The sequence below is a fragment of the Primulina huaijiensis genome, chromosome 2 (assembly GCF_012295235.1).
Source record: "Primulina huaijiensis isolate GDHJ02 chromosome 2, ASM1229523v2, whole genome shotgun sequence".
Taxonomy (NCBI): domain Eukaryota; kingdom Viridiplantae; phylum Streptophyta; class Magnoliopsida; order Lamiales; family Gesneriaceae; genus Primulina; species Primulina huaijiensis.
In genome coordinates, this window is record NC_133307.1 from 27,868,929 (window position 1) to 27,881,058 (window position 12,130).

Sequence of the window (12,130 nt, forward strand, 5' to 3'; positions counted from 1 at the left end):
CTTTTGTGTTATTGAATATTTTTTTATACTCTTCTCAAATTGCAAAAATATTATCTTTATTTAATAAAAAAAATAATTAAAACCTATTTTAATAAATTTGTAAATCATATTCTAATAAAATATTTACTTTATCTTTATCTTCTTTTGAATTTTTAAACAACCATAAGATAAAAAATTATTATAAAAAACCAAATCTCAAAGTTTTTAATATTTATCTCGCCAGACAACTATTGCTCCCACAAAGAAAGTCATTTTTGATCAAGCATAACAATAGACCTCTTGTGAAACAATCTCACGAATAAAAATCAATAAAAAAAAGTCTCACATATTTTTATCTATGAGATATATCAAATTTTAACGGACGGTCCAAATAGAAGATCCGTCTCACAAAATTGACTCGTGAAACCGTTTCACAAAAGTTGTTACGTGTCAAATAATAGAACAGACAGATAGAGTGAAATGTTTTTCAAGTGTTATTACACTCATATTTCGGGAAAATAATTAAATACTATCATATAGCATTTTAATATTCTTACCACGCAGGTAACATAAAAGAATTCACAATGAAAAAGTACAAAATTACAGTTCTATCACTCATTCTAGTTTGCGAATTTAACACTTCGACGATATATAAATGACATTTGTCTGAAAACAAAAAGAAGTATTGAAATGGAACTGATATCTCAGTTAAGCTTGAAGTCCATGCCCAAAGGATATGCTTTTCCCCGATGATTAAAAATAATGAAATCGAGATTGGCCGGAAGGGTTACCATCCTGCATCCAATAAATGGAATATCGACCGTGGGAATTAGAAGCCCATTCAATATGACAACATTTAGAACAAGAAGGTTTTGCTTCTACAAAGCTTTTACAACTGAAACCAAGTTAACCTTCCTAGAAATCTCCCATTTTTGTTGCAATAGATTTGCACAAATTACGGCTATTTTTCCGTTCTGCTTTCTATCTAACACATATATGGAGGCACTCTACAATATTAGCACACCAGATGAATGTAGATGATGCACGACAGTGCCCATGAAATGCATGTGCTAAGCTCAGAATTCAGATTGGCCATTCGCTAACGTTAGTTTGATGGATTTCCATGCAACTATACACAAGACATTGCAAAAGTTCAAAATAATTTTCCTGTTGAAACATGTCTTGTCTTTGATTTATCATACTATATCTCCATAACTCAATATACCAAATGTCCAAATCTTAGAAGGCAAGCATCTAAAGCAATCTATTCTTCATAACTAAATATACCAAATCTTAGTTGGCAAGCATCTGAAGCACTCTCATCAAGATCAAAATACACATCCATGAAAATATCGATCAAGAAGAATAAAATGTTGATGTTCATAAAAGCTGAAATGGTCTTTGACTCTAAAATGAGGCAAAAGAAAAAAACACATGAACAAGAAACATAAAAATATGTTCTTTTAGACGGTTCACAGAAAACATCAACTCCAATGCACAACGACCAATTGTCATTTACTACCACACAAATATTTAATCAACAAAGAAAATGCACGTATTTACTCCACGAACAACAATTAGGAGTCCATTCAATGGGATGGATTGAGATAAAATAACTAACGAACAACTGTAAAAATAGATTTACATTCCGGCAACTAGGTTAGCATCTTTAATCTTAAAGGACCAAAAATAATCATGCTCAACTCAATATTAAAAACTGAGTTTCTGGTTCTATATAATTGTTGTCTTAAAACGAATAAATCCTCCCACTCCCGTACCTAGATTATGAAAAAATCAAAGAAATCTGTGACATTGGTCCATTATTCCTACCAATTCTAGCAATGAAACAAACTGTCCAACTAATAACAATAAGATTCACAGTAGTAACACTGCAAAAAAAAACAAGGGAAATAAATTACCTATTTTCATCTGAATGCAGGTGTATTGATAAGAACTTCCCAGGCACAGTTAAAGCAGCCCACAAACACAAGACCATCCCTGCAATCAACTCAATCACTACCTGCAAATTATCAAAACCCTAGACCCCTTAAGCCTAAAATCAAATCTAAATCATAATTAGATGTGATGATACAGAAATTACATCGATTGGGGGGCCAGAAAACTGCTCCTCGGTGATTTTGAGCACAGATCTATCTGCAAAACGGATCACAACCAGAATTTGAGTGAAATCCATGGATTGCGTAGATTTGAATCAGCAATCTTACACTGGATAGTGGAGTAGGCCGCGTGTGAGATGATCAGAACTCCAAGAACGCCGACGAAGAATCCACCGCCCATTTTTCCCGATTCCCTGAGGCGGAGAAAGTAATTACCGTGTATGCAGCCGCGGCTTATGTACTCATAGCTGGGCCTAAATAAATTGAATTTTCTTGGGCTGGATTGTTTAGTATGGGCCTGATTTGAGTTTGCATATAAAACATATGTTACTCTTTTGTGTCTCCCTCAAATGCATTTCTTTAATCTACCTAACACCAAATAGATATCATGTAAGAAGATAATTGTTCAATGTAACAAGTTTTTTTTTTTTTTTTCAGTGATGGAGAGTGAAATTGGCATAAAAAGGAATAAAATTTAAAAATGATGATGATTAATGTGTAGGCATAACAAAATATTAAAGAGATTCAATCTATTGATATGAAAATTTCACTTTTTAAAAAGTAAAAACTAAAAACACCTTCGGTCTCTTAGATATTTGTAAGTTTGATGGAAGAATGTCGTGAGCGTGTACGAAAAGTGGTAAACAAATAATAGAAACAATTGATCAAAGAATGAGAAAAGTGATTTCCCTAATTGTTTGTATGTGAAGTTGTTCAATTTGATTGACCTACTTGGATTATAATTTTGGTGTATGTGATGGCTTTTTATGCAAGTAGGATATTATTAGGTGTATGCCTACAAGGCAATTAATATTGGCATATTGGGCTTGTAGAGTCATAAGTTCATTAGAACTCAAAAGCACTACTATAAATATATTGTGTCTAAGTCAAATAAAAAAGAGACACAATTCAAACCACACAACCAAAAAAATAGATCACATCTATCCCATCGCTAGAAAAAAAAAACACATATCAATTAGCGCTGGTATCGGGGCTTGTAGATTTGGTCAGGTTGTTTGTACTAGAGGATCATCTTTTTCATATGACGGGTAATATATTTTCGAACAATTAAATATTCGATATTTGCATGTATCATATGGATCTAGCACAATATATCGCCCGTGGTTCGTTGGAATGAAAAATGTTCGTATTATACTTCCACTTTATTTTCCTGACGACGGTGACAAAATCCAACAACCAAATCATTAGCGACGTCATCAGTTTGACACAACTTACTACGAGAACTTCCTAAGAAGTTACTCACTCAAGCGCGTCGAACGTAACAATCCTCTTAAAAAAAATTATAGAAATATACTTTTTGAAAGACTCTAACTCAAGATCTCGCTTAGATATGAGTTACGCGAAAAGCAATAGTTTGTGGTGTAGGGCACAACTTTTGATCCTTATATCATGGCAACACATAGCTCATGTAAAATTATGGATGAACACGAGGCGTTACACCTATTTGCTCGTTTTTGGGTTGGATTGTTAGCTCGTGAACTATCTCAGTATTTCTCACACTTGCACGACAAAGTTATCTAAATATTAAGGTCTTGGGAAATAAATATGTAGAGTCGCATTGGTTAATAATATCGACAAGTGGTGCGTGTTTTTCATCCATCAAACCTAGCTAAAATTTAATTGACAAAATTTCAAGTATATTATTTTTTAACATAAATATAGACACTAAATTTATGCTTTAGAGAAATATTTCACGAGATTAAATTTTTTAGTTGAATGATAATAAATAAAAGAAACGTTTACTAATAAACCCAATAAAATTTTTTTAATACATAAATTAACCATCGTTAACGAATACTATATAAACCCGACGTGTATTAAAAAAAACAAGAAAGCTGGGAAAGAAAAGATTGCAGGTTTGCAGGCATACAAATAATGATTACCTCATGAGTTTGTTGAATTGGCAAATATTTTGACATCAGATATTTACTCTATTTAATGAAGGCATAGGAAATTTGGAACTTTGCTTTCCCATTGCAATTTATGGAATCATTAATCCCATATTTTAAATATATATAAATAAAGGATATGCAAATTTGAAAAAATACACTATATTTTAATGCAATAGAGTATTCATAAATAAATAGTTTTTATTGTTGGTCATAAATAATAATAATAAAAATTGAAGACAGAGGAAGATGAGGAAGTCTTAATTACGGAATCGATAAGAACACATTAATTTCTTTGTATCCAAAGTTGACAAGCCAAGGGGGGTGGGGTGATGTAACCTCAACTATTAATTGAGTAGTTTCTATTGTATACATATACAAACATTTGCATGTATTATATCTATGTTCATCACATATATGATTTTATTTTATAACTTGTGTGCGAATAAATATAATATTTCTATCAAAAAGTTATTTTATATGAACAATTTTTTAGCTCGATAGACAATATAATTAGTGTAATATATGGTATTTTGCTTACTTTATAGAATAGGCAACACCAATGAAAATTGAATATGTTTAAAAATGTGAAATATCATGGCTATATATATTGAATCTCTCATTTGTTTATTAATATAGTTTATAAACTTACAAATATAATCAATAAAGTTGGTCTGTTTAATTTGGGCTTTGAGCATCTTAGCACAATAAGTTATCAATTTTGTTTTTGTTTTTGTTTTTTTTAAGTTTACATGATGCCAGATATGTTAGCAATATATCTGGCATCTTATTAGAAATATAAATATTATAATCACAATTTTCGATATCATGTCAGTACTCCGACTATTGTGTGATTTCCTAACATAAGCATATAATGTAGTTTTAATACGTGAATAAGTAAATAATAGAATGAAAAATTAACTTCAAACTAAATACTGAAATTAAAATAATCTTAATTACTTTATTTAGAGATTCAACATTTGAACTGATAAATAATAATTATATAGCATTTTCTCAAACATCATCCAAATTTCAAGAGAAAATAAATCAAAACACGAATAGAAATATGTTTATTCGTCTTCGGATGCAACCTTTTCGTCTCCATACTAAAATATCTTGTTGTCCTCCTTGGTCTCTCAATTGTCTCAGTTTAGTGCAATAATTGTCTCAACTGATGAGAGCAATCAAAACATGATGCTTAAGTTGTTGTACGACTTAAAATATTTGAATTACACTGTTACCACAAGCTATAATTTTTAGTAAAGCGACAAGTACTCAATCTTACAACTGGTATCAGAACCAAGATCATGAGTTCGAATATTATCATTGATTGCAATAAGTGTAATTTTAGAGAGAGTGATTGTTGGATGCAATGATTGTCTAGGCTGGCTAGAGCAATCGAAACATGATACTTGAATTGTTGTACATTTTAAAAGAAGTATCTCTTATTTGTGTTATCCACGAATAAATATTACTTTTTATGCTAAGATTACTAATTTTTATCGTGAATATCGGTAGAGTTGACCCGTCTCACAGATAAAGATTCGTGAGATCGTCTCACAAGAGACCTACTCTATATTTAAAATGATGTCATTAATTTATTAGATTTTTTTATATACATAATAGGATTACACGATTACAAAACCGGATCAAATTAACTAATCTTGAAACCTGTGTAAAAATCTTGAAGGGTATATTAGAAGTTTTCTCATTTTATTTCCTTCTATACAACTTACAAATTCTTTATCCTTACTCGAATTAATAACTCCTAAGAATTAAATCCAAATTCAATTATTATCGGGCCTTTGAGTTTATGAAATCTTTTATTTTTGTAAGTAAACAATGGATGATGAGAAGAGATTAATTAAACTTAAATATTTCCCAATTAATTCAGCACCCGCACCCTCCATACCGTCAAATAAACGGAATGGGTTCATCGGCTGTTTTGACATCTCTAAAGTCAATGTTATTACGCAACATATAAGTGAATTTGTGAGATTTTAATAGTATTATAAGGTTAGATATTATATAATGAAATCCCCAGCTCCACTTTTTCCTCTATGTTTCGCTATCCTAATATATAAGATATAATTAATTCTAAGTAATTTTCATCTAATGACAAGTAAAAATATTTAAATAAATTGAAATCTTTATACTCTATATAATTTAGTAGCAGGAATTATAACACGAAATGAAGCAGATAATTATGTAATTGCGTAAATTTTTAACATGTTCTGGATCTTAAAATCTCAAAATAGAAATGACATGTATAACATTTATAACAACATGGTCATTCGACACATGCAAGAATTTAAGATCCTACTTGAAAATTAATATTGGTGTGGTTGGATTTGTTATAAAATTTAATAGTTTTGCTTTAATAGTTGGTGAGCTATTGTTGTGGCTTGTAAGCACACGTAAGCGTAGGTGTTGAAGAATTGGACGGATAGTTCAGAACAATAAGGGAAAAAAAGATAAATTAATCCTATAAGTTGGTCTTATATATAATTGGACAAACTTAGGTTTAGTGCAGTTAAACTTATCATGATTTTTCATTAGAATACTGACACGGTGATATGAAATGAAACTAATTGTTATCTTCTTAAAACTTAAATTTTAAATAATGAAACCAATTCAGGTCAACTTACAAAAAGAAAATTTGTTTCCTCCCAAAAAAATTCGTAATTTTTAATTAGATGAGGACTTAAAAAGGCTTTTTTTGATTGAAAGGATTTTCAAATGCTTAAAAAATAAAAAATTCTTGGCAAAAATAATTTAATAAACTCCAAAGAAATTTTCATTTTTTGGGGGGATGGGTAATTTTTTTAATAAAAAAATAATATATTTTTTTTAAAAATAAAAAATAATAATAGTATTACTACTAGGTACAAAGCTCGTAACACACCGACCCTCTAGGCAATGAATGAAGACCTTCCTGCTGTTGAGTTTAATTGCAATATTTACTACAATTTCCCCTTTTCTGCAAACTTTCTTGGGATTTTTTCCCGCAATTAATTCCTTTCGTTCCCTTTGATTTACACTCCCTCCAAACTTCAATTGACCCTCCATTTCTCAACCACTGCTCTTTCTACACCCTCCACCTCTCCCCATAATTTAATCAAGCTTTTAAAGCAATCCCATCTCTCTCCTATTCCAATCCCCTTATATATATCATGTCTTTACATGTCCAAAACCAACCATTTGAAGCCCATATTAGTGCTAAAAGGGCTCCTGTTGGTGTCTCCGACTCCTCCCTCCGCCTCGCCGCCACCCCGGCCCATCGTCACCTCTCTTCACTGCTTGATTTGGAAGAGCCTTCTCCTCTCCCCTTAGGTTGGCAAAAGTTTCTTGATTTACAGGTTAATTTTGCAACTTTCTCAAATGATCATGCATTCGGGTTCTGTTATGTTTTCTTCGTTATGATATGATTTTTATCTGGTTCAGACAGGCGAGATATATTACTCAAAGACAGGGGAGAAGGGATCGATCGCTCTGGATCAAGAAGAGATGAGCAAAAGGAATGGACCTAAACTCGACCTCAAGTTGAATCTCTCGCCTCCTAGAATGCTCAGCAATCCTCTGGTTGAGTCTCCCAGCCGGTCGTTGACGGTATCACCAACATCCCCACCGAGCTCTTGCGTGTCGTCGGAGAGGAACCTGGACGAGTCCCCCCGATACGCCTCGAGCCCGGAGGCGACATCCATGATGCTGGTGGGGTGCCCTAGATGCCTCATGTATGTGATGCTGGCGGAGGAGGATCCCAGATGCCCCAAATGCAAAAGCACCGTTTTGCTCGACGTCATCCCTGATAGCGACACTATCAACAACACCACCACCGGAAGAAAGACGAAGAAGAGTTAGCCAGTTAGCATTAAGAAAATCTTGACAAGTCTCCAATTCCTGGCCCCTAGCTAGAAAAGGAAAAAAAAAAAAAAATGATAATAATTAGTCTTAAATTCCAAGTAGCACTATTGAAGCTCCATTTCTTATTCAGTATGTGTTAAAAGAGTGGAGCCTTAATAGTGCTACCATCTTTAGTTTTCTTTCTTTGGTTTCTCCTCTTTGCAAGCAAGGATAGAAAGTGAATCTAGTACAGCAGTGGTGTTGGTGGGTGAAGATTTGCGCCATCTTTAGCAGAAAACAATGTTCATGTCCAAGAATTATCTTATCACAAGGTTTAGGTAATTTCTTGCCTGCTTTTTTCACTGCCATTTGGTCTTGTTTCAACTCGAGTTCTTCTAACCAAAAGTCACAGTCAGTCACTACATTCAACATGATTGAAAAAATCCAAGCCACTTAGTAACATCAAAATACCAGAACTTTCCCTTGACATGATTAAATTAATAAGAAAAAAAAAGTGTTAGATAAGTGGCAAAATATAACATTTGTATCAGAGTATGACATAGGTTATGTTACCTGGACCCACTAGGGACAAATTCTATGGCATCTTAAAAATTCCTGCCTAATTCACTTGTCTCTCCGAATTATTCATACAAATATTTGTTGGCAATTTGGATCATTTCACTCAAGGTGATTGTAAATTGCGCACTCACGTAAAAGGATGCACACCAAGCTAGGCCTGATTTGTACTGAAATGACTGAACTGCGTGACCTGCGTACATGATCAAGACCAAAATATGGTCACATATGACGTTATTTACAACATATGACCTCAAGAAACATGAAGAATTCATCATCACTCTTCCCTCGGAGTAGTTCATATCAATTTGTCAGGCTTTGGCATCTCCAACAACACGTGAAGTTGCAAGATTAGTTAGTACTAAAATAAATGCCTCCAAATATAGTTCAACGTCCATATTACAATTAACAATAGTAATAAATGAAACAACACCACCACCACATACTGTGCATGTGAGGTTATTATGAGGTTTAATATGTTAGTTATTATAATAATATCGGAGGAGGGTAGTGACGTAAATTCGCAATCGCAGAATGGGGTTCAGGGGTAGTTCATGCATTGAAATGAAAGGGTCTATATTAGATTGAATGACCATTAAATCCAAATAAATGCATGAGTTATTGAGACAGTTGAGAATAATGAGGCTATTACGTCATGTAATAAATAGAAGAAATTGAATTCACAGGCGCTTTGCTTATGGTTCCATGTCTATCTATTTGTTTTCGCAGCCTGCCTTAACTTCATTTGTCACTAAATGCGCCCATCCCCCATAGCACAGCCATGTTCTCTTATTCAATTCTATTTATTCCCTTTCGATCCCTCTTGTGTTTTCTTGGTTCAAAACTCTATGATCCAAAAGCGATAGTTATACACACAAATTTTCACTTGCTTCGCCTCGTTCTTTCCCTCGTACTGTTTTAGGTAAAAAGGAAAAATTGACTATGCATGTCGTCGTCCCCGTAGGCTTTTGGTCTTCTGATTGTTCGAATTAAAATATATATGGTCTTAATGCAATAAATTGGTAAATTTTATCATGTTTAGTCCAATTTTCGCTTGAATCCTGACATAGCGTCTGATATGTCGAAATTGAAAACTTCGGGAAAATCGTGGTGATTGTATACAAACAAAAAAAAAAAAAAAAAAAAAAAAAACAATTTATTGCAATAAGAACATATTTCTACCGATTGGACCAAAAACCTATGTAAGCCAACTTACAGAACCGACTTGACTTTTTTTCCCTACCCCTAAATCTAAATTCCAAAAGAAAAGTTACTTTCGCACATCCTCAATGCAAATGAGAATCCAAGTATGTGGTAACAAAATTCTTAAAATAAAATATGTGGTAAACAACACAAAACACAAGGTTTTGCAGAAAAAAGGAAAAAGAGTGGTTGCCTCATTTCATGGGGGATATATATCAATATCATGATCAGGCTGGGACCATATGTGTAAGTGAGCACAAAACCAGAGGCGGGGAACCTAGTTGAGCTGCATGATCAATTATCCATTATATATGTTTCACACACACACACACACACACACACACACAAAAGACTGAATGCAAGAGTTGTACAATTTCTGTTGTTACTATTAAGAAGCATGCTAGCTAGCAATATCTTCTCGATTTGTTAATTACAGGCTAAAAAAAAGAATATCTTCTTGACAATAAGAAGTGTGATAACTCAAATTGCAAAGACAAGTTCATCGTCCAAGTGATGTCTTGCATAGTGGTATCCGATTTCTAGTAATTATGTCGTCGTTGAATATTTTTATAAAGCAAAGACGAATAAGAGCCACTCGCATGACCCATTTTGTATAGTCACTTCTGCAGTCACGTCTCATTTATATAAGGGACATGACACAAATAGTATCATATATGCATATATGTAGGTAAAATTATGTTTTTAAAAAAAATGTTACATCTGCAATATATGTTAATACAATATCACAAGTTCAACTTCATGCAACTCTCAGATGCAATCTTTTGCAGGCAAACTGTAGGCCTACTCATGTATTGGATCGATTACCTTCATTATTTCCTTAGCTTGTGTTGGAAGTTGGAACACAATCGCGTGGGCTAATTAAATGTGTTTATGAACCGATATCTTAAAAACATGGAACCCGGTTAAGTAATATACTTATGTTTTACTTTATCGGGGTTGGAGCATTAAATTTAAATACGGATATTATTTTGTATAGAGACATATTTTCTTATTTGCTCATTTATGATGTGCTAAACCAAAAATAAGGGAAGTTTATAATTCTTCCAGTTATTAATATAGGTTGAGGTCCACATTTCATGTGCAACTCTGAATTTTTGACATCTCATTATCAAAAAATTTTAATATGGTGAATATTGTTATGAAAGATTTCAACGTTTATATATCTACATCAAACATCTCTAGAATAAATTTCTTAGGAGCCAGTCTCGTGAGACGGATTGGATAGATAAATAACTATTATAAATATTAACATTAGTGACATAAAAAAGTAATATTTTTCATTGAGTTGGTTGGATCGGAGATCTGTATCATAAAATTGATTTGTGAGACAGTTTTATACAATTTTTTTGTGAAACATCTATCGTTATGGATTCAGATACTTATTTAATTTATTTTTAACCAAGTGGTATCACGGCGATCTCCATATCAATTAATTCATATATTTGGTTTCGTTTGTGAATTTATACATATGATTTCAAAAAACCCTTGAATATTTTGAAAATTATATATTCAGATCTGACGTTGGGTTTATGAATATTTTGGATCTGAATTAGAAAAAATTATTTGGATTATTCGATATTTGGTTTGGTTGAAAATAGAATATCATGATTCTGAATCTCATATTTACAATTTTTTATTTTCATTTTAAAAAAAAAGGAAATTCGAATTTAAGGTTTATGATCGCCGGAATAAGGCATTCCTCGGCCGAATCCAGCGGCATAAGGTAGCCCAAGACGTTGGGAAACAAGAATCTCCCCTAAAACACCATTTATCGGCCGGAAACACAACAAAGGTGTCGGCAAAATTTGCGTCCAATTTCGGGCCGATTTCTGTCTGTTATAGGCCGCGGCTGTTCTTGTTTATTTTCTCATATCAAAACTACCAATTCCATCCATTCAAGCCTACAAACATAAAATAGATTACTTGTTTATTTAGGCAATTTAATTGGAAAATTGATGATAAATCCCTAATAAAAATACAAACTAGTGTCCGGAAAATTTATATGAAAATCTCTGACACACCTCAAAATTTATTTAAACTCTCTGGTCAACTAATTCCCATATTTTCCCATTTTATTTTTATTTTTATCTTATTCTTATTCTTACTCTACGTACCTCCTCCTTCATTCACGATTTAGTCCTCTTATATTTTTTTACCCCTCCATTCACGCTGAAGTCGGGAAAACTCAGTCTCCACCAAAACCCACCGACATCGACACCCACAGGCGGAACTCAAGGATGTCGAAATCAGTTGGAAGAAATCTGATTTTGGGGGAAAAAAGTGGCAGCAGAAGTTGTTAATAAAGTAACTCTATTTGCTTTGATCCTAATGCATTCTATTTTTTATTGATTTTTTATTTTTCATAGTTCTTAAAATCCGACAATTGTGCATATTGGATTAAGGTTTAGATAACACTAAACGCATGCAGGGGGTAAGCCTTTTAAGGTGAAGCATGAACCTTCGGTTTTAATGCTAAACGGA

General features: G+C 32.9%; 2 protein-coding genes across 3 annotated transcripts; one reads left to right on the forward strand and one right to left on the reverse strand.

Annotated features, from left to right (window-relative positions):
- Window positions 1–450: 450 nt before the first annotated feature.
- On the reverse strand, window positions 451–2,360 carry LOC140961135 (membrane magnesium transporter). Its single transcript, XM_073419433.1, has 4 exons — window positions 2,205–2,360; window positions 2,081–2,133; window positions 1,899–1,999; window positions 451–774 (listed from the first exon to the last, which is right to left on the reverse strand). The coding sequence occupies exons 1-4, from the start codon at window positions 2,275–2,277 to the stop codon at window positions 684–686; spliced, it is 318 nt and encodes a 105-aa protein (XP_073275534.1). The 5' UTR covers window positions 2,278–2,360; the 3' UTR covers window positions 451–683.
- Window positions 2,361–7,038: 4,678 nt separating this feature from the next.
- Window positions 7,039–8,196, forward strand: LOC140971258 (protein GL2-INTERACTING REPRESSOR 1). 2 transcript variants are annotated; one of them, XM_073433427.1, is made up of 2 exons: window positions 7,039–7,365; window positions 7,451–8,196. In XM_073433427.1, exons 1-2 carry the CDS (start codon window positions 7,180–7,182, stop codon window positions 7,865–7,867), a joined length of 603 nt encoding a protein of 200 aa, XP_073289528.1. In that variant the 5' UTR covers window positions 7,039–7,179; the 3' UTR covers window positions 7,868–8,196. The 2 variants fall into 2 exon arrangements, with proteins under 2 accessions (XP_073289528.1, XP_073289529.1); XM_073433428.1 differs by having other exon boundaries at window positions 7,196–7,365; window positions 7,455–8,196.
- Window positions 8,197–12,130: the final 3,934 nt, after the last annotated feature.